This window comes from Chaetodon trifascialis, chromosome 12, assembly GCF_039877785.1.
Source record: "Chaetodon trifascialis isolate fChaTrf1 chromosome 12, fChaTrf1.hap1, whole genome shotgun sequence".
NCBI lineage: Eukaryota > Metazoa > Chordata > Actinopteri > Chaetodontiformes > Chaetodontidae > Chaetodon > Chaetodon trifascialis.
In genome coordinates, this window is record NC_092067.1 from 15413495 (window position 1) to 15435989 (window position 22495).

Genomic DNA, 22495 nt, shown 5'->3' on the forward strand with positions numbered 1-22495 from the left:
TCTGAGCCCAAATTTTTACATTTTATTTTATTTTCCATTTTCCTTCATATGTTTTTGGCAGACTAAACCTAGAATTTTGGACATTTTTTCTCAATTTTTAGGGAGGAGCAGATTCTTCCGCTTCCGCCAGGCCGCTTTGAGCCTAATGAACACCAACAAGCAATCTCTTCCACAAGAGGACCCAGATGCTGTGATGGTGGACTCACCCAAAGACAATGAGGACTCAGTGGCCCTGCAGAACTTCCCTTCACCTACCAAGAGCCTTTGCAGTCCCATTGAGGCCAATGACACACATGGCCTCATAGGCTCAAGCCACCACTCTTCCCAGGCTAGCATCGGTCCTGAACCACTTGACCATTCATCCCCCAAACTCCCCTGGGAGAAGCTGTACCAGACAGAGCTGCAGACCTCTACCACCCTGTCAAACACCTTCCCCAGAGGCAGCATCAACAGCATGAGGCGAGCCTCATCCGTCCATGAAATTGAAGGCTACTCCAATTCCAAAGGCGTATTCAGGGATCGCCATACAAGTGAAGGTATTTACAAGAGTATCTCCTCTGAGTATATCTTATTTTTCCAATCTGTGATTAATGTACAGCGCCCCACTGGCCCAGCCATCACATTAAATGAGTTTGCATCAGAAAGCCAGCCAGCATTGACTATGTAACACTGGAGTCAACAAGGCAATGTACACAATTATAGATTTGGTCTTCAAAAGTAATATTTAACAGACAGCGTTCTTGTTTTATTAACTTTACTCTCATTTCAATCTCATTTACCATCTTTTCTCAAATGTGTATAAGTTTGTTGAAATGTTTCTTCTTTATTTGTTCTGTCCTGCCTTTAGACAATGGTAGCCATGTCAGAGGTAATCAAATATTTCTGCCCATGATTTCATTGCTCTGTGCTTTTTTGGAGCATGACTTTCAAGCAAGGCAATCAGTATAAATGCTCTTCACAGATCAACACAAATTGAGGCTTACTGCACTTAACTCTGTTAAATGGTTGTACACTATTAGCCTCATATCTGCTCTCATCATATGCTAATCAAAGCATTGCTTTTAGATTAACCTGCATGCATGTATGCTTGTGTTATGTGATAGCATAGCAAGTTTGCTAACTGGCTCTTCTTCAAAGCTACGCTAGCCATCATGCACACAGTGTCTGTGGGAAGACCCTACACAAATGCATTGTGTTACGGAAACGCTCTTTACTCAGCAGTTCTCTGCTGCCACACATGAAATTCCCTATAAAATGATTTTAGCAAGAGATGCACTTTCTCCAGTCCAGCATCTATTAACACATGTGTATTGATACATGCACAACCAGAGATGAAAACAGAAGCACCATAGGTCAAAACTTTGCTTTTAAGAATATGTTCAATTGAAAATCTTTTGTCTTTGAATTATCAGTTCCTCTAAATTTGTAATTGGTTCTTATTCAAGGCCAGGTACAGTTCTCAGTACTTGACCTTATTCTCAACGACATATGAGCTGCAGCAGATTTGCAGAAAAAGTAAATAAATATTCGCTGTAGTTCCTCCAGTGTACAGTGTACAGAGCACTGTGTATCACTGTCATGTGAGCGTAATGCCTAAAACACAGAAATATGGTTTAAAATCAGTATGGACATCACTATTTAACAAAAATATGAATTGTAACTCCCTTAGTTCTTAACCTTCAACTCCTATCAGTGAATCTATTTGAAATATTATGTACGATTATTATGCCGATTTTAGTCAAGTTCAACAAGATAAAATAAGTTTAGCAAGGGTACTAAGGTGCCTGCTGTTTGTTCTAAACCACCAGGCCCTTTTAATCACGTGAAGTCCAGCCTGCTCGGCTCTACCTCTGATTCTAACATCAACAAGTATAGCACCATCAACAAGATCCCTCTGATTGCACTCAACTTCTCGGAGGGGACCGATAAGAAGACTCACTCTCCGCCAACATCTGACACAACCATCATAGCACCGAAGGTCAAAGACAGAACTCACAATGTCACAGAGAAAGTCACACAGGTGAGTCGGGAAGCTGCGCTTTGTTTGATATTGCAGAATCTTTTGATTCATAATTTTGCTAGTATCCGATCTGAGTGGATAATTTCGACATGCATGCTCGCGTAGGTGGCACCGAGGCAAAAATATCAGCCACCATCACAAGACCTGAGGTTCGCTTCTCAGTAACCCTTGATTCTGCATTTCAAAGAAAGCAATTGGCGGTGTTTGTGGGTGGGAAGCTGGCAAAGGAATAATATATAAGGCTCTGCACTAGTGACTCTGACTATAGTCATTGTTCGGGGGCATCTCCAGGGAGAGATGCAGGATAGTGTGATACATTGATATACAGCACATGTTGCAACCTGCCAGGTGAAAAACAGTAGCTGCCGATCCTGTTTACACTGACTGTCTGCAGAAAGTGGTGATGGTATTTAAGAGAAAAAAGGTTCAAATTCATCAAGTAAAGGTAACTGTTTCAGAAAGGGATAGAAAGGACATTCCACTGATCCCTCATCAATGAAATTCATCTTTTTACTTGCAAGCCCAGATGCAGGTTCATAACACTTCTGCAGGGATTCAGTTTCCTGCTCAAGGACAATGTAGCAGGACCAACGCTTCCTGTCATATGGCTGAAACAAGGGCTGTCTGGTGGCAGAATAGCCTGTTGACAAGACTTGTAGCACAGCTGAGGCCAGCTCGCCAAGGACAGTGAAGAGTGCATGCAGTTGTCGCACATTAATGAATGTCTATGTTTCGTCTAATTACATTAAGTAGAAAACCAAAATACAGAGGCTATATTTGTCAGATAGCTTGAACCATTCTGACAAATGTTTTCTTTTTTATTCTCTGGGTAGAAATAAGCACAGAAATTAAATTCAGCTAGTACTGCAGAGCAACGTTAGCAACAACCACGCTCACTAGAGACCCAGAAACCTTATATTTAAACTTCTTTCAACAGAGCTTTCTCTTTCATAAATTAAGATAAACCATTATCATGATTAAATTCACTCCCTCCCTACTGCTTTTAGTTTTGAGACACCGCTGAGACGTGAACACTGCATCTGCTTCCTGACTGCTAGCATGGGGAAATCTATAATTCATGTGTTGAAGATAGGGGAATGTGCTCAAATGAATAGACAGACCTGCTGCCCTCATCCTCACTCCTGCACTATTTTCTGCCATAGGAGAGCCCTCTCTCTTTGTCTGCCACTGCTTATTAAGCCAAAAAAAAAAAAACAGGGGACAGCTTGGCCTTCCAGAGCACGCTGAATAATTTACCATCCAGTCAAGAGTTCATTCATATGGGGAAATTAAAACAAATGTTTGCTGACCAAAATATATGTATAAAAATATCTATCAGTACAAGTTTAGACAGCTGCTCTAACTGAATGGACCTCTTGCAAATGTGGCAGTGACATTATTCATGGTGCCAGGACACAGGCAATCTACTTGTCATACTAGAGTGGCTGCCTGTACCTAATACTGTTTGACTGCAGAGCACTTACATTATTGTGTTACTGTTGCTGTCAAATCAATCCTTGAAGTCTGTGAAATTACCTGTGGGCTTTAGCAATAATTATCATATGAATTAAGTACTTGAAGGTGTCTTCAGGATGATCAATGAACAGATTGGGGGGGGGGGTTTGTACCTCAAACACTATCAACGTCAATTTAGTAAGTGAATTATGTTCTCACATTATCAGTGATCCTGCGGAGCTGTGTCATCAGCTGGTTTCCCTCACTGCTCCGACTCTGTCTCAACAGGTCCTGTCACTCGGAGCTGACGTGCTACCAGAGTACAAACTCCAGACGACCCGCATTGACAAGTTCACCATCCTCCACTACAGCCCCTTCAAAGCTGTGTGGGACTGGCTGATCCTGCTGTTGGTCATCTACACTGCAATCCTAACTCCCTACTCTGCTGCTTTTCTTCTCAATGACCAAGGGGAGCACAAGAGGCGTGAATGCGGATACTCCTGCAACCCTCTTAATGTAGTGGATTTAATTGTGGATATCATGTTCATCATTGACATCCTCATAAACTTCAGGACCACTTATGTAAACCAGAATGAGGAGGTGGTCAGCGATCCAGCTAAGATAGCAATCCACTACTTTAAAGGCTGGTTCCTTATAGACATGGTGGCAGCAATCCCCTTTGACCTTCTCATCTTTGGCTCAGGATCAGATGAGGTATGTTATCTCTAATGCATATAGTTTTTTCTACCTGTTTTTTTTTTCTCCCAGGAAGCTTTACTGCACATCAGCCCAGCCATGCTTGCACTGTTATCCATTTACTAAGTCCAGACTTGTGCCCCTGGGCCACTACTTAAAGCCTGAATCTTTCTGTCTCGGCTCTGAAAGGATTACTTTAAATTGCATGTTTGTTTGGTTTTTTTCTTTTTTTCTTTTTCTTTTTTTTTTTCTTTTTTTTGAATGGTCCTCATTCTAGAATCCATTTACACGGATTAATGGCTTACCAAATGGCAATCAATGATGCATTTATGTGAGGAGCAGGCCAACAGGGCTGTGTGCACAGCTTACATGCAGATGTGAGATGGCCATTGGTAGGCTGGCTGCCAGGCCTGCTGGCTTGTTTGTTGGTAGGATATGTCCCCTCAGGCTCTGGATCCACTTCAGTGCTTTATCGTGCTTTGTAGGCACTCCATTACACCAGGAAAGCTCCTGATTATAAACCATAATCATCTTTTCCACCACTGCTGCTGCTGCTGCTGCTGCTGCTGCTGCTGCTGCTGCTGCTGCTGCTGAGTCAGTTCAGTGAATAACAAAAAAAATCAAAAAGCAAATGGACGTTTGTTTCTCTCACAAGACGATTTAACAAATAACAAATCAGCAAATTTGCACAATAAATTGTGAAACATATTTCAGTCTGACTCTACTGATTTTCATTTAAAAAATTAACTGAAGGGGAAAATTAGTCGTTTCCCTTTCAGGTCTATAAATAGACGTCATATGCCTTGATAACGTGCCGATACTTCACTTGCATTTATGGCTTTCCAGCTATAATTCATCATCATAATTTTCAGACTGAGCACGCAAAGTCCTGCTCAGCTGCATTCTCATTCAGAAAATAAAAGCAACTGAGACAGTGGCAGATGGTTTTCACAAGGCTCATTTAATTTAGCAGCTCAACAAGACGGTTTTAACCTACAAGCGCTTAAATAAACCATTTGATTAGAGCAGGGAATACATTTGAAATAGATTTCAATCAATGTCTTGTTGCTTTCAAAACAGCTTAATCTTGCCAGAAGATTGAACATACTGTGAGAGGCATTATGCAAAATTGGCACCATGCAGTGTTTTGTTAATCATCATAATAATTGTAGTCAGAAAAACAAAAGATTTGCTTCAAGCTATTTCACTGTGGATGTGGTGGGAAAGAAGTTGAGTCCTTTGTCCTAAGTTGAACCCCCTAAACATTAGAGACAGTCCCTATTAGAGAGAAGGGGGGGGGGGGGGTGCTGTGCAGCCGTGTTACATAATTGCTTGTGCAGGTACATCTGAAACTTAATTGAACTTTCATTAGATTGTACACTGCAATGTGCTTGTAGGTTTAACCGATATGAGTTTTTAAAGACCAGATTATTATTTTGTTATTCGTGTTTCATGTTGAGGGTTTCTAATTAGTTTTTCTCCAGTGTTGGTAGATGAGTGACATTTGTAAAGCCAGCAGTAAAACAAGCCTGTATTAGGATCAATTGAGAAGCACACAAAATACTGATTGTCCATCGAATTCTGTACATACATACAGAATCTACCTCACATTTATGTCAGTGTGGACCTTTAAATTCAAATTAAGGGCCAACATACCTACAGATAAAAATACTCACACTGACATTTCCAATATGCAAATCCGACACAGGAAAGGCGCCAGTCAACAGAGAACTCGAACCCCAGACCCTTTTTTGCAAAGCAGCAGTGCTAACCAGCAAAGAAATCAGAATAAAATGCTTTTACATGTTCAGCAAAAAAAGACCCGATTGTTACGTATATGCTTCAGTTTAGATTTTGAAGATGTTTGGCGTCAGCAAACCAGATAGATAGAAGTACACCAGCTCATAAAAGCAGAGAGCTCACAGTATATGGTCAGTTACACTGAAAAAGATGGTTGCAAACCATGCTTTCTATCAGGTTTTATTAACTCTGCTTTGCACAAATTCCAGCTCATGGCACCATTGTAACCAAGAGATATAGTGTTCATAAAGCACAATAAAAAGACTGGTGCATTTTTGAAAGAACACTTAAAAAAAAAACTGTTAGAAAGTGTTGTGGAGATGTTAGTCTCTCCAAAATTAACCCACTGGTGTGGTTGTGCTTTGAACGGTAATGCTTAATAACATCTGGATTCAAAAATGGTGAAACTCTCATTTCAACAACTTCATTCTGTAAGGAAACACACTGTCAGATAGGTTTTGTTTTTCATTTGTCTTAAGAAAATCAAGATTAAACACAACCCTAACCAAGTGGTTAGGAAGGAGAGTCTCTCTCGTGCGCAGACATTGACTTCATTTTCAAAGGTCATTCAGTAATTGTCAGGTAGATAAATGGCCGTGCTAATGGGAATGGCGGTTAGTGTTGATAAAACCCGCCTTGATGACACAGAAGCAGCAACAGACTCCCAGGGAGCCACTGTGTGAGTGTTGATGCCTGTTCAGTGTTGAATAAATGAGGATTTATCTGTGGACTGCTGCTGTCTTCACTTCTGTGTTCATTTGCCTTTGACCAAAGACCTGCGGGGAGTTGCCACAATGCAGCCATTAGGTCAGTTTTTGAAGTGACGCTCATGATTTGTCACAAGTTTAGATTTGTTGTAAACAAAGAGAACACATCAGAGCACATGGCCGTGGGAGACATGCAACAAATACGATTGTTTCTTGAGGAGAGAATTGCACGCAAAAAAGTCCAAAAGTGAAACAAGATGCATGTTCTTGTATTATAATACTGTCACAGTGTTGTCAGCTTATACATTAACATTCAAACTGTACGTTTTTGTTTAGACTACCACTCTGATTGGCCTGCTGAAGACAGCGAGGCTCCTGCGATTGGTGCGTGTAGCCAGGAAGCTGGACCGCTACTCTGAGTACGGTGCTGCCGTCCTCATGCTGCTCATGTGCATCTTCGCCCTCATTGCCCACTGGCTCGCCTGTATATGGTATGCCATCGGCAATGTGGAGAAGCCCTACTTGGAGCACAAGATTGGCTGGCTGGACAATCTGGGCGTGTCCATTGGAAAGAGATACAACTACAGCGATCCAAGCTCTGGTCCCTCTATCAAGGACAAGTATGTCACAGCACTGTACTTCACCTTCAGCAGTCTGACCAGCGTGGGCTTTGGAAATGTTTCCCCAAACACCAACTCAGAGAAGATCTTTTCCATCTGCGTCATGTTGATTGGCTGTGAGTATGTTATGGTCTTTTTCTTTTCTTTTAGCATACCTCTGTTCTGTTTTTATCTGCCACAGCGCTTGAAATGATTTAAGGCGCAAACTTCTTTTGAAGCAATCCCAGACAACAGATTGTCTGTGTTTGTCACAGCATTCGATCAAGTTCAAGTGCCTCTGTGGGAAAAGGCAATAAACATGCAAAGCAGTCTGTCGAATGCAGTTCACCTCATTTATTGATCGTTGTCTCTATTTCAGCCCTCATGTATGCCAGTATTTTTGGAAACGTCTCTGCCATCATCCAGAGGTTGTACTCGGGTACGGCCCGCTATCATGCTCAAATGTTACGGGTCAAGGAATTCATACGCTTTCACCAGATTCCAAACCCACTGAGGCAAAGGCTGGAGGAGTACTTCCAGCACTCCTGGACCTACACCAACGGCATTGATATGAACACGGTAAATAAAAAACATCACAGCCATCATCTACCCGCGACTGTAACTGGATAGGATATCCGCCATAATTAACCATCTCATTGAATAATCACTGAAATGTTATATATGCACGATTCTAAAAAGAGCTTTCTTTCTCTTGTCTGCTTTTCATCTGGATTAACATCTCTTCATTGGTAAGAGCAGGAGGTACATATTCATATTTTTTTATTTCTTGTTATTTCCATTCCGTTTCAGCACTGTTTCGGTTTAGTTACAGTATAGTTTCTATCTCAAAGCAAAGAAATCATATTTTAGAGTGAAGTGTGTGAGTGTAAAACTAAGAGCATGCACTGAACATAGAAATAATGTTGCTGTTCCTGACCAAAAAAAATGTGTTAATTTGTGTGTTCTGCTTGTTTATTAGTTTTGTGTTCAAGTAAATACCTTGTAACTGTCCCAAGTTTGAGATTATAACAGTGAAAGGTTTCCAGCAGGATTTCATTCCCAGGTAATTTTACGGATTTCGGTAGAAACTGCTTTTCAATTTCTCATCAATTCAAGCAACAAAAGTTTGGGCATGAAAGACTTGATTAATTAAAGCGTTCCATACATACCTGCATACATGGATGATATATAGAGCCACCCACTTCAAAGGGTTGTTTTAATTAGCAGATTGTGAACTTGTAATGATGAAATTACATAACCATATAATATGCCATATATGCTATGAAGGAGTGGGATAAAGCACGGAAGTCGTGATTGTTAAATGTGGTTTCTGGTCAGAGTTTTGTTTTCCCACTTTAATAAGTCATGTAAATGTAATACTGCATATAGTCTACCAGTTCAAGAGAAGAAAGAGACAAAGCCAGAACTGTGCAGGCTTTGTGCTGTGTATTTAGCTCAGGGGGGCGGTTACATAAATCCAGGTGGCAGTTATTTTTACATCTTACATTTGTTATGAAAATCCCCCAAAATCAGCATTTGTTGCCTCTCTGTATAATTTATATGAATGCATCTTAATGGAGAAACATCATAGTGTCTGTTCTGTTGCACTTGAGCTTCACTGAAGATGTGATGTATATGCATCCAACTGTGTTTAACAGTCAATGACTCTGTAACGTGTTTGCCATCATCTGATGTCCTTATCTCTGTGGAATTGTCAAGCTTAATAACAGCTTCTCTTAGTAACAGCACATTCATCTTAACACATTTGCTGCTCACAGCTTCCACCGGGTCACACAACAATTGTCTAAATGCGTCGGTTTGAGGCTATGAAACCAATACGTTGGCCGTTTTACTCATGGATTTTTGTCTACATCACAGGTGTTAAAAGGTTTTCCTGAGTGCCTGCAGGCAGATATCTGCCTTCATCTCAACAGGAATCTTCTTCACAACTGCAAAGCATTCCAAGGAGCCACCAAAGGCTGCCTGAGGGCCTTGGCCATGCACTTCAAAACCACTCATGCCCCTCCTGGAGACACTCTGGTCCACAGCGGTGATGTGCTGACCGCTCTCTACTTCCTCTCCCGTGGTTCTATTGAGATCCTGAAAGATGACATTGTTGTAGCCATCCTGGGTAAGTATAATCTCTTGATTATGTGTGGTGTAGGAAGTAATGGAAGTAGGAGTAATTCCACTACTTTTGGTGGTAACTAAAAATGTAACTTTTCAAATTACGTAACGCGATTAAATTTACTGAAATCGAAATGGGCTTTTTATTCGCTACTTTTGTCTTATGTGAAAAATGGTGGACAATCTCTTCCCTCGATATTCGGTATATGAGCAAACGTCACCTGACCTGATGGTGCCAATGTGTGCTTGCTTTTATTCGTTGTGATTGTAATGTTTCTAATATAAACTGAAGAAACTTGGGTTCATCAAATATATTTTTTTAATAACTACTGTAGCAAAGCTCGCTCAACATGTACGTCTGGCATCGTGCGGGTGTTATTCCAAATCAAACTGTCTAACCAAGATAATACAAAATAGCTTACAGGTAGGACGACTGGTAGTTGCTGCCCTCTGGTGGTGTGGTGGTATTAATAACTCCTATCCCTGCAGCAATATTGAGTATGATAATAGATCAAATTCGACAATTGTCTTGTCCCACACTGTGCCACAGCAACACTAAAATAATATAGCCAATGTACGTGTGCATTAATTAGAAAATTGAAGTGGACATTTAATGGTAATGGAAATTCTACTTTCCCGAGTAACTAATTACTTTCATATACAGTAACTGGTAAAGTAATTCAGTTACTTTTGAGGAATAACTAGCAACCGTAACTAATTAATGATTTTCTTTAACTTGCACAACACTGATCATGTAAAGCATCATAAAGTCCAACTTTGAGTTGTAGATGCTAAATTATTATGAGACTGTTTTCTTTTTTCTTTCTTTTTTTATCTCTTTGAGCCAAGACAGATTGTTTTTTGTTTGACGTTTTTGCCAGTGTCCATCATTCGTATCATGGATGTAACGACAGGCCCTGCTCTTCTCAAAACCTCCACCTATCACAGTGAAGTGTGAACAACTGTAAAAGTCACCTCCCTATTGTGCCCAAGATCTCTCAGCCGATTGTGTGTTGAATGTCAGCATCAAATCTGTTGAGACGGAGACAAAACCTTTGTTCTGATCTCGAAAAAGGAGATGCTGCTTCAAAGTCGTATTGTTCTGACCACGGTGTGGTTTTTTAAGCAAATCTATTGTCTGTCCTATCAGTATGCAAGGATTTCGCTTTTTGCTTGTAGTCAAAGAGGAAGCAGTCACAAAAATATTTAGTATGTGTTTTTTTTGTGTGTGAAAGTATGTAAAATGTGTTAGAATAGCCAGGAAACACACTGCCTGTAACCCAAACACGGGTGTTCACTGTTGACTTTTGGTGAAGGATATTAATTATGTAGTTTGTTCTGATTGATTGAAACATTTGAATTATTGATCGAGCTAACTTCCACTCTGCCCAGGATGCTTGATATTTCCAAATATGTGGAGATGCTACTGTGACAAGCTCAGAGAGGGATAGGCAGTGCAGCCTCCCAGTGGGCACGGATTATTTTAACACAGCGATACCTACAAAGAAACGCAGCGTGACTTGTGTGCACATCAAAGAATTAACTGTTATAATGTGAGTCCTTGAGCGAATAATTTTCAAGTCATTACAGCAGCCAAACCACATCATGTTCACACATTTTGACAAGAAAGGCAAGGTGTGCCTGCCGCCCCCCATTCCTGTCCTCTGCGCAACAGGGCTGTTCATGTGGCAGGTTAATGCTGACATTTCTATTACATTACTCCATGAGAGGTTGTTTGGCATCTTCAAAGAACACTGTGAAATAGCTGCCACTTTTCTGACAGCACAGGAAAATGAGTTAAAACTGGAATATGATAATTATAAAAAAAAAGGGGAGGAAAAGAGTAAAATGCAGAAAAAAAATTAATTGCCAGCTTGAAATTTATTAATAATATTTTGCTTTAGTAATATTGTGATACTGAATACTCATTACTCTTATTAGAATAATATTTATCTTTTTCTTCATGGGTGAACCACAACCAGGTGCTACAGGCCAAGCCTGGATTAAACTTGCCATTATTCATGAGATGAATGCTCTCCAAAGCTGCACCTGACAGAATGGGGTTTAAGCTTAGCAAAAGCTGCTGCATCACACAAAACCCATTATTAGCAAACACACCGGAAACGTCATTGATCTCATGGATCAGCCCATTTATATTTGATACAAACATAAGGCTCCATCAGCACCATTTGGCTGCAATTTGTTTGCAAAAACTTGAGTGTTGTCTACCAAACGGCCCTGGCCTCTAACAAGGCAGCAGTCAGCCGATAGTGCTAAAGCATCTTCCTCTTGTAATGATGCCGAGTTCAACAAGGTTACGAGCATTGTTCCACAGGTGAGGAATTAGTCTCTCGCACTACCATCCATGCTAATGACTAAATCTAACTACTCAAATCGTTGTGCTGCGTGGGGGAGAGCTACAGCACTCTGTGTGAGGCTGTTCTCTGTGGCAGAAAGGTGTCCGGTGCATGCTGTGAAAGGCACGCTGGCTGCCAACATATCATATCTCTTTCTCTCGAACCCCTGCTTACAGTGTTGGCATTAAGTGAACCCGGGCACCAACAAAGGGGTTTTTCATCACAACCTTTAAACCAGACCTGGAGTCAGTTCTTTGCAAATGAACACTTATTTCAGCTTCTGTTCCCCAGTTTGAAAACTAAGCCTATGGTAGATTTCATGACTTGAATTTCATGGCTGAAGAGGTTTGCTGAAGATCTGGCTTCATTATGTGATAGCCATTATCCACACATTTCTTTCCTTTGAAGTACACAAGTGTGTCAATCACAATCTAAGCCTCCTTTCCCTCCACTTCAAAGTTGCTTTGAGTTAGCAGTTATTCCTCAGTGTAAATAATGGATCAAAGATAGAAAGACAACTGATGCACAGGCCTCGGGAGAACATCTCTGTTTGATTTTTATTACCCACCAAAACAAACACGTCTGGTGCCCTTTAGTGAGAGCCTCAGGAGCAGTGCGATAGTGGAGTCCCCATAGAAATCGTGACATAAATCCTTCTCTGAAACGTGCATGCCTACTTGTAAAGTCATTGCAGGGAGACTCGACATTTTTGCCCTATGCTGGTGAACCTTTGCAAGTTGATTTATTGTCTCTGTGTGTGCTGATACCAGGAAAAAATGACATCTTTGGAGAAATGATCCATCCATTTGCCAAGCCCGGGAAGTCCAATGCTGACGTGCGAGCTCTGAGTTACTGCGACCTGAGCACCATTCAGAGGGAAGATCTGCTGGAGGTGATAGACATGTACCCCGAGTTTGCTGACTACTTCTTCAACAACCTGGAGCTCACCTTCAACCTCAGAGATGAGTCTGTAAAGGTAGGCAATACTGTATATAACTGCTGTCATGGGACCCGCTGTTTAAAATGCATTCACCATGACTATGGGCTTTCAAAATGATATTTAAAACTGCAACCAAGTCCAAAAACATTGGGACGCTGTGCAAAGTTCAGTTCAGAATGTATTGACCACTAATTCCAATAATGAGCCAAATTCTCACATTTTTGCAGCCTTCAGGCTCCCAAGACTGTGAGTCCGATGGTGAGGCCACAAAGAGCGCTAAAAGACGGATTTCCTTCACAACAGATCTTTCTAAAGGTAAGTAGAGACAAAGCACGGGTCCTCTTTCCACATGCTTTGTGGTTGCAAATTTGTTCTTTGTTATTGTTCTCTGAGTGGTGCTCCCCGAGAATATCTATTCCATGTGGAATACAGTACAGTGTTATTCCACTGACTGTTGTTGATTGCTGTTCTCCAGAGGAAAGCAAGGAAGTGGTTAGAGACATGGGGAGGGAGAGGGAGTCTAACTCGTGCCTAAAGAGATCCTCAGAAGTCCTAGGTCCCCCTACACCCAGTGCCACAGTCCTGGACTCAAATCTTGTTGTCAGAGACAACTTGGAGAGGAGACCCTCTTTTGAAGGTAATGTATTTTGTTTTACTGATGAATTATAAGCTACGTATGACTGTTTTAACAAGAACTCTTAAAGAAATGTTGTGAGGGGTTCCTGCATGGGCAAAAACATAACTGGTGGCAGTGGGAAGCCAGTGTGGGATCATGCCCCTGTTGCTGCAATAGCAAATGTGCGGAGGTACTTGAGATCTTCCCAGGCCTCCAAGGCTGGCAACCAACCGGGAATGTGCACTCGCTATTTGATTGGCCAGTGCAGTGGTCTCATTGAAATGAATGAGAAGGCTGCTTTTTCACATAGTGCTAATGTTGGTTTAGATTAGAAGTGACAAGCAGCACAGTAATGGGACATTAGCCATTCAAATTAAGGAGAAAAAAAGGGAAAAATGCAACGGTTGAGCTAATTCACATCAATAGCTCACTATAATTAGCATCCAATTATTTTATACAGTCAATAAAGGCCAAACATTACAAGCTTCATAAAGGCAGTTTTTAGCGCAAGGATATTGCAGTGTAGGGCTTCATATTTTACCACTGTTGACACACGACTATGACGCAGGCATACATGTAAGAGAGACCCGATTCAGTTCTCTTGTAGTTTCTGAGGTCTTTGGTGTGGTTTGGTTGATAGTACCTTTCAAGTCATCCGGGACACAAACCCAGATAAGACTGTCAATACATAATACAAGAAAGTAGTAGAAACAAAAATGATAACAGAAATGTGAGGCTAAGGCTAATACGCTTACATAGACATAATACATAGATTTGCAATAATGAATAGCATCTTTTACTATACCAACATGATTGATCTGCAGACTTAGTCGTTCCAATAAAACAGACACAGGAGTGGAAATTCCAAATTTATATTCCCTGAAGAGTCTGGCTCAGAGATCTAAAATACGCTGCAATGACTGACTGCAATAACCTGATATAGAAATCGGAGGATTTTGTATGGGCAGCACACCCAACTGACAAGGCTGGCAAGCCAAGTAGTCAAGACAGACAGTTGGGGATGTGGAAGAAAAACTGAGTGACAGACTGAAGCTATTGTTAATCTCTGCTGCTGGAGGGATACAGAAAATAAGGCAGCACAAGGGCAAAGGTAAGTGCCATGCAAGGTAAAGGCGCAAACAACAGCCAACAATGATCCTCATATCTTTACAAATCATCATAGCAGTGCAAACGCACCTGCACAGACTGCTGCAGCAGATAGTGTAATCACAGAGGGAATCATCTCTTTGTTTAAAATCACAAAAGAGGCTCAACACATATCACTGGACCGCAAGCGGAGTACTAACATGTGCCCGGGAGAGATAACAATAGTTAGTTTGCTGCGAGAAAACACTGCATTAGCAAATCTCCCAGTACAAGGGGCTTGATAAATTACAACAAAGAACCTACACGCAGCTCTCATGTAGAGATTAATTACATTCTATTTTAGTGGGGGGGGGGGTTCAGTGATGACGTTGCTTTGACCCACATGTGAGGATGTAAAGCATGCGTGTTGGTTTGGCTCTCCAGATCTGTGCTGTGATAAATGGGCCTGTAAGAAGCCTGCGGACTTCCTGGATGAGTCAGCACAGTTCCATCAGCTGAGAGAGGACGATAACTCTGCCAGCGAAATCACGTATGGAGAGGTGGAGCAGCGCTTAGGTCAGCTTCAAGAGCACCTAAATAGGTACGTATTTCTAGAGTCAGCAGACATAACTGAATCACCCCACAATGTGAATTTTACCAGCTTATAAACCAGTTTATAATATAGTTAAGTGATACTATTCTAGGGCACAGAAAGTGTTTTCATAGCTGTATTATTAGGCAGTGATAGCGAGCTTGTGACTGGAAGGTCGCTCATTACCACTACTGAGGTGCCCTTGAGCAGAGCCCTTAACCCTGGCCGCTCCAGTGGAGCAGCTAGGTGGCCAGCGGATGAGACTGTGGCTGCACTGAGCATCTTCCAGGTGTGAACCGTGCGACGGTGTGAATTTGATCATCCCTGCAGTGAAACGTCCCTGAATAAACAAAGGTTAAAAATAAATCTGAGTCTGATAACTCACTGGTTGAAATTGCATCATACTGTTTGTCTTCCATGGCCACTAGCCACACTTGCTGTTGGGACACACTGACTGTGTTTAGCTGCATGCTAATTTTCCACTGTTATTCCGAATATGACTATATTCCAGATTTGATACAGGTCATTTAAACACCATGTTCTGGTTGGATTTTCTGAGATGGCTTTATTCTGAATGGAGAATTTTCCAATTAAGATGTGTTGGACATGACGATATTATTCAGGCTTTAGGAGCATTCATTGGACATGTGCACAGTACATTTGAAATATGTGTCCCAACTGGGGTTTTACTATAGTTTGCAACAAGTGGCCTCTTGTGTTTTCGGTCAGCTCTGTGCATTGCATAGCTAACAGTTTGCAAGATTTGGAGAGAGAGGCATGCATGAAAGAAAGGCTTGTATTTCTGGTGGGAAGAGAAAGTATACACCTACTTTTAAACATTCTGAAAGATTTTGATATCAGCAGGTTTACGTGCAAATATCTCAACACTGACTTTTTCAAACTCTACTTGTTAAAAACAAAACACAGTGACTGGCTCAAGGACTGAAATTTTAGGCTTAAAGTAATTCTTTTGATGAAGAGGATCGTGCATTTGTTGTCTTCGCCTGGATGGACTTAGGTCTACACAAATAGCTGCACCTGTATTGTGTATTAATGCACTGTAAACTCCATCAGCTACAACAGGAAGAGCCAGTAGGCAGTGTTGACTCCATAAATCTGGAGTCATGTGCCTGCAATGCCCCTACACAGTCCAGTTTACTGTTGGTTTTAATAATGTAATGTATTGTACACTCTCTGAATCTCTGCGTTGTTTGTTGTTCAAACCCAAAGAAGTTTTATTTAAAATGTGTGGGGCGTTCCCAAAGATACAAAAGATAACAAACATGTGATACTGAATTTTGGGAAAATGCGTATAAAATAATGCACAAGACATTTCTGAGTGGTACAGCTTAAAAAGGGGGAAAACACGTAGCCTTGTGATTGGATGTTGGTATTAAATGTCCTACAGATTCCATGAAGAGTTGGAACAAATAGAAACAAGATGTATGAAGGCAATACTGTCAGGCAGAGTGGAATAAAGATCATATTTCTAGCTTTGATGCTACTTAAGGGGGTTAAAAAAAGTGAAACTGTGTGGTATGGGGTTAAATTCAATATAAATTCTGCAAAAACAGCTATCCCAAATCTAAATCTGATGTGTAAAACTCTTCAAAAATGTTTGCTTTTTACTCACAGGAGCTTTAATTATTATAATATTCTATTATTATTAAAACTTCTGTGTTCAGCTCATGTCTTCTAAAGGTGGCTTATTTTTGTAAATAGCTGAGTACTAATAGTAGTAAGTCTCTAGATGGAATAGGGCTGCATGTGCCCAGCACCTTGTCTGCACTGTCTGTGTATAAAAAGCAGCACACACTGTGTGCAGGGATCATTACAAATCAAATAAATGGTTGGAAATCAGGCAGGTCTGTGCAGAAATTTGCAGAAGCATTATTTTAGGCATTGCATTTTAATGATGAAGTTAACACAATTAAATTTTGCTTATTCTTATTAATTATCCTACCATTGCATTTTGAGTTGGGGACTTAATGATTATGAAGTGCTTTATTCTTTAAAGTTGTCACCTCCCACACTGTTAAAAGTAAGCTACACTTCCCACCGCGATCACTGGTAATGTGTAGTTCAATTGCCAATGTACATGAGTAGGTGGAGGAAGGCAACTAGCTGGCAGAAGCTGTTGTCGGACTCAGAGTGGGCGGTTGGATCTACTGGAAGCAGGATGTACCACTGCAGAACCGGAACATATCAAACTTGAGAATGGATTGGTACAAAAGGTTTGTTTGTGCAATTTTGCAGAGTAGGACAGAGAACAAACTATTTCTGAATCATCTTTGGAAGAAAACCCACTCTCTAACTAAACAATAAATTAGCATTTGCACTGCCTTTGCAGAGAGAATGCTTTGCATTTTAGCCTCATTATTTTCTGTAGAGGACAACCACACTGGCCGTACTTTAAACAACACACCTGCAGCTAGCAGGCCATCTGAAATAGACACACAAATGAACAGCAGGAGGTATTTTTAGCTGGAATTATCACAGAGAATGAGAGACAGCAGCCTGAAATACCAGCCTGGCTCATTTTATTTAGCACAAATAAGACATTTTATCCACTGCACTCTACCTGACCTTGTTTTTCCCCCCTAATGCTAGCTGGCTGCAGGATGAGCAGCACTTCTCTGTCATTTTATGTTTCTGTGGCTTTGACTAGTCTGAAAGGATATGACAGGAAAAAAAAATGTTGGTGCAGCATTCTCTTCAACAAATCCACATAAATAGCCAAGAAAAATTCAGTTTGCTGCACCTGCAATAAAGTCTTCTATGCGCCTGCTTTTACTTTGTCCCTCATCAGTCATTTCCTAGCAAATAAATGCTGCCTCTCTACAACAGAGCAGCACAATAAAACAAGACCATAACAAATTTGACAATGTCTGTATATTAGAAGGAATACAGGTAATTAAAACGTTATTCAGCATTACCCGATTTTGCCTGATGCCCTAAATATAGAGCTTGGATGAAATCTACTCATAATTAGATTGACCAAATGAGTGTGATGCAGTCATTTCCACAGTAAACGCTGAATTCACACCTCCCGCACAAAGCTCATTATCACTCCTAGCAGGAGCAGCGTCTTTTGTCTACTACCCTGGCAGAATTTGTTTCCGTGCCTTTAGCGTCTCTTCATTTGTCCACCGAGGAGCACAAGCTCCATCTAGTGCTCAGTGAAGCACAAATGAGTGTGTTTTCAGCCATTACAGTACATGATCAGACTTGTCAGAATTATGCATTCAGTTGTTCTTGTCTGTCTCATACTGTGTGTTTTTTTCTTGTTCTTTTTCAGGCTGGAATCTCAGCTGATGTCAGATATTCACACCATCCTGCAGCTGCTGCAAAGACAGCCGACGCTGGGTCCTCCAGCCTACAGCACTGTGACTGCCAGTCCAGACTATCACAGACCTGCTGTGAAGGTTCAGCCAGTTGCTCTGACTGCAAGCCATTTCTTCAGCCATACAGGAACTCAAGTAAGGGGGGTTTAGGAGGTACAGGCTATGTTATTGTTGCTATTTTTGCACACGAGTTGTGCATCAGCTGGCTTTTGCAATCACCAATCACATTCTCACCAAGTCATCAGTGACAATGAGGTGATCTGTGTAATCTGACAAGCTCCCACTGTTCCATAATGCTTTGCTGCTACCTGCTTCACACTGTTACTGCTGAATGTTTTGATTGATTGGTTTGTCTGCCACAGCGTTTGCCAGAAAGTCTGGACAATCACAGGAAAGAATCATTGAGCCATTGTCACCATCTGAACTGTCTGGATGACCTCACCGATATGGGAGTCAATACAGGCTAAAAGTAGTAGTGTAGTATATTTTGGATCAGGATACTCAGAAGTCACTATAACAACAAAGAGCCAAACAGTATGGGCAAATGAAACCAAGAAAAAATGACAGTTAAGTTAATGAAATTAAAGCAAGAACACAAAGGCGCAAAAATGCAAGATGCAAAATGTCAATGTAAATAAACACAAATCGAAGGAAAGAAAGACACAGTAAAAAGATGACATCACATGATCTGCAAGCCTTATCTCATCAAGCAGGTCATTGCAAAGCAGTGGGGCCAACTTTAGATTTAAACCTCGACTTTGGACTAAGGCTGCGAACTGCCCCGAATGGGGGCAGCATTTCTATGTAGCTTGGGGACAGACCCAGACATGTTTTAAAAGTGATCAGTAAAATCTTACAATCAGTTAAACAGGGAGCGAGTGGAGCCAGGATTGTGGTCATGTGATGTCGTCTGTTCAAACCAGTAAGAGGTGTAGCTGCTACAATCAGAACTAGTTGGAGGCAAGAGAGTGACTTTTGGATATTTGTACCCAATTTATTGTATTTAGTGTTTCAATATTATAATAATTGCTTTCTTCTGGCAATTATAACTTCACATTCATCCAATTCTTAACATTTTTTCACCACAAAATACAGAATTTTGAAACAAAATATAGCTATAGGTCAAATTTACCCCATCGCAGGCAATTACAGTAAGTTGTACATATCCTGCCATTCTTCTTTTAGGGCCCCAACCTCAAACTGGAGAGGACCATTCAGGAATCCAAAGACTCTCTGGCGAGCTTGGCTAACGTGAACGCACCCGTCGAGGACCGCCTTACAGCGTTGCTTGTACAAAGACACGCAGAGCCACAACAGCAGCAGCAGCAGCAGCAGCAGCAGCAGCAGATCACAGGGCATCAACAGTCAGCATTGATCCTTCTTCCAACTGAAACCTCTTCCACCTCCTCCTCCTCTTCCTCTCCATCCCCATCTGACTCCAACCTCAACACCACTGGACTCCATAGGCCTGTCTCAGACCCAGAGTTTCCAAGGCCATAAACCCTGTGGCAGCAGTGTTCTAATACCTGGGTTGTAATGCTGTAATTACTAAGTAGCTGCTTTTTATCAGTATGCAGGCACAGATGTCTGCATTGTTCATTTGCAATGGCTTGGTTATAGCGGTAAGATGTTTTTTGTTTTTTGTTCCTTATGCATGTGGATAAAATACTGTTTGCGGCAGGTCACAGTGCATTAACAAACTGCCTTCTGCAGTTCTCATTGGACTAACAATGGTTACACATTGTAACAGTAGTTCTATCAACACAGAAGCCCTCTGATGGACTTTCAGCATCGTCATGTTGACAGATTCACACACTCAAAAATCTGTAAGTAGATGTTCCAACCAACCAGGACAACCTATTTAACCACAAGGAGAACCCTAACCCTAAGTCTGCAGCTTCTCAACTCAACTCCGCTGAGTCAGCAGGGATGCTGCTTGTGATAAATCGAGCACCACAACACATAACTTTTGGTCTAACCCAGGCTTTGTACTCTAATGGGCTCTGAATCCCTTCTGGTTCCTCTGTTGCAACATTTTATGTCCCAACACACACTGGGATGGACTGAGTGGGTGCGAGGCTACAAACAGCCATAATGAACACCATCTCTGTCCAGTTGTTTGCAAATTGGATCTCGGTGCACCAGTCGAACTTTATTCACAATGTTATTCCTAGATCCAGAAAAAAGGCATGGCAACCTCTCTATCATTACTTGCTAAGCATGAGGCGTGACTGACCTACCTCACGCTAGACAAGTCCAGTACTCCAGGCATCGGTGCATCACATCCAGTGGCTTACTTCTTCAGACCTGGTATTAGTCTGGCTCCACAAAACCAAGGCCCCAGCCTCCACCACTCACCAGTCTGTGCAGCAGATGGAAGATGGCAAAACAATCCAGGAAGGGCATGCACAGTATGAATCAAGCCAACTGCTCCTCAACATCACCTGGCAAGGTACCTGTGGGTGCCGAGCATGCTTGTCAAAGACCTAGGAAGAGACAAAAAACAGGGACTTAAGTAAATCAAAGTTACAAGGTGACAATCGGAAGCCACCAACCCTTCACTGGGGTACTCCTGTGCAGAAAGCAAGGGAGAGGGGGCAATAAAAGGCCACACAAATAGGTCATCCCACCGTACATAACAGAGATCTGGAGTTCCAGGACAAACACTGCCAGGAAAATCCCTGTCCATCGACTAATAGAATTGTTAAATTCCTTTTGCATGGTTAACGCTGACCATTTCTTTGGACGGGAATTTGCCAACAACCCTTTCAAGCCTTTTCCCACCCTTTCATTCCTGCAATCTGAAGAGGGAAAAGTTATCTCACAAGCTGAGTGTTAACAGAGAGCAGCTACAGTACTGTCGAAGTAGCCCTGGAGACACAGCAACGCAATCGATCGCTCAGCTTCTGATGCCCCAGTCCGTGCGATGGGCGAGTAGAGATCGAGGCAGATTCAGGGAAGATTCTAAATGCCACCTGACGGCTGCCTGCCACTGTCACCAAGGCTTGTCGAGGCAGTTAGCAAGCAAAACCTGAGACTTAGAGGCAAGAATGTGAGCCAAGCTAGGGCCCTGCACTGCTTTGTGTCCTCATGGCTATCATACAGGTAAGCATACCAAAACTGTAAGGAAAATGATGACAATGATGCCATTCCTCCAGTCACTGAAATCTCTGCATAGCATCTGACTCTGAGGCACTGACAAGGCCATGAGGTGGAAACACAACAAATTTCCTCTGCTGGGACACTTGCCTGAAGAACCTAGTCATTGCTGTTAGAGCCTTTTAGAGTCGAAAGCCTATGTGTGACACATATACAGACTCTACCAGGGCCTGAGCCTGCATATGAACTGATTATACAAAATATTTTCTGCAGCTAATAGTGTAATACAGCATTATTACAGAGGTGTGAGAACAGTTTTCTTATCCTTCGTTGTATGCCTGTCTTCTCTGAAGTGTGACTCAGGGGTTATGGACAATTGCACTGCAATATACAGTACAGTATCAAGAATACTGTAGTCTTTTCTTTAAACAATGTGCATTATTACTGCTGTCACTGACGTGCACCTACTCTACAACCTGAAGCCAACAGAATACACCGTACATGTTTGTCCAGGCTAATATCATAACATTCTGTTATCCCAGAGCTAGGCCTCTGACAAACAAGTATGATGTAGGTATTTCTACAAGGCAGTGCATGCGTTTTATTTATATATATTTACTGTTTTGCACTGCTTATAAGCCCAAAGTAGCACATTACAATATAAATGATGTCAGCATACTTGTCTCTTTTAGGATGCACTTAGAGGGTGGGTTGGGGAAGGGGGGATTGGGGAACACATAGAAAGTTAGCACTTGCGCATAAGCAGGCCCCAGAGAGGGTCTTGTGCCTATACAACCAATCCAAATGCTAAGTCAGCATCTTCATGTATAACTAACCATCAACGATTCATATCGTTTCCCTGTACTGTTTTTGTTGGCAATGTACAATAAAGTTAAAATGTTGTTAGACAATTGTTAGAAAATAGACATCTTATTGCCAGATGTAAAAAATAAAAAAAAAATGTATTTTTTTTAACTGAGTAACTTATATGAGAAACTCTTTAGAAAACAGTAGAGCATATGTTTGTTTTGAAGCTGTGGGAGCAATAAACAAAAAC

At 41.5% G+C, this 22495-nt stretch overlaps 1 protein-coding gene across 1 annotated transcript in view; it reads left to right on the forward strand.

Moving 5' to 3' along the window:
• Positions 1 to 22495, forward strand: part of LOC139340257 (voltage-gated inwardly rectifying potassium channel KCNH7-like) — a 37033-nt gene extending 14538 nt beyond the window's left edge. Inside the window, exons 4-16 of the mRNA XM_070976003.1 lie at positions 102 to 536; positions 1809 to 2020; positions 3764 to 4189; positions 7015 to 7414; positions 7657 to 7856; positions 8037 to 8039; positions 9156 to 9408; positions 12532 to 12737; positions 12929 to 13016; positions 13177 to 13338; positions 14848 to 15004; positions 18294 to 18474; positions 19525 to 22495. Coding sequence (XP_070832104.1) covers positions 102 to 536; positions 1809 to 2020; positions 3764 to 4189; positions 7015 to 7414; positions 7657 to 7856; positions 8037 to 8039; positions 9156 to 9408; positions 12532 to 12737; positions 12929 to 13016; positions 13177 to 13338; positions 14848 to 15004; positions 18294 to 18474; positions 19525 to 19839 — 3038 coding nt within the window. The 3' untranslated portion in view covers positions 19840 to 22495. The remainder of the gene's footprint in view (positions 1 to 101; positions 537 to 1808; positions 2021 to 3763; positions 4190 to 7014; positions 7415 to 7656; positions 7857 to 8036; positions 8040 to 9155; positions 9409 to 12531; positions 12738 to 12928; positions 13017 to 13176; positions 13339 to 14847; positions 15005 to 18293; positions 18475 to 19524) is intronic.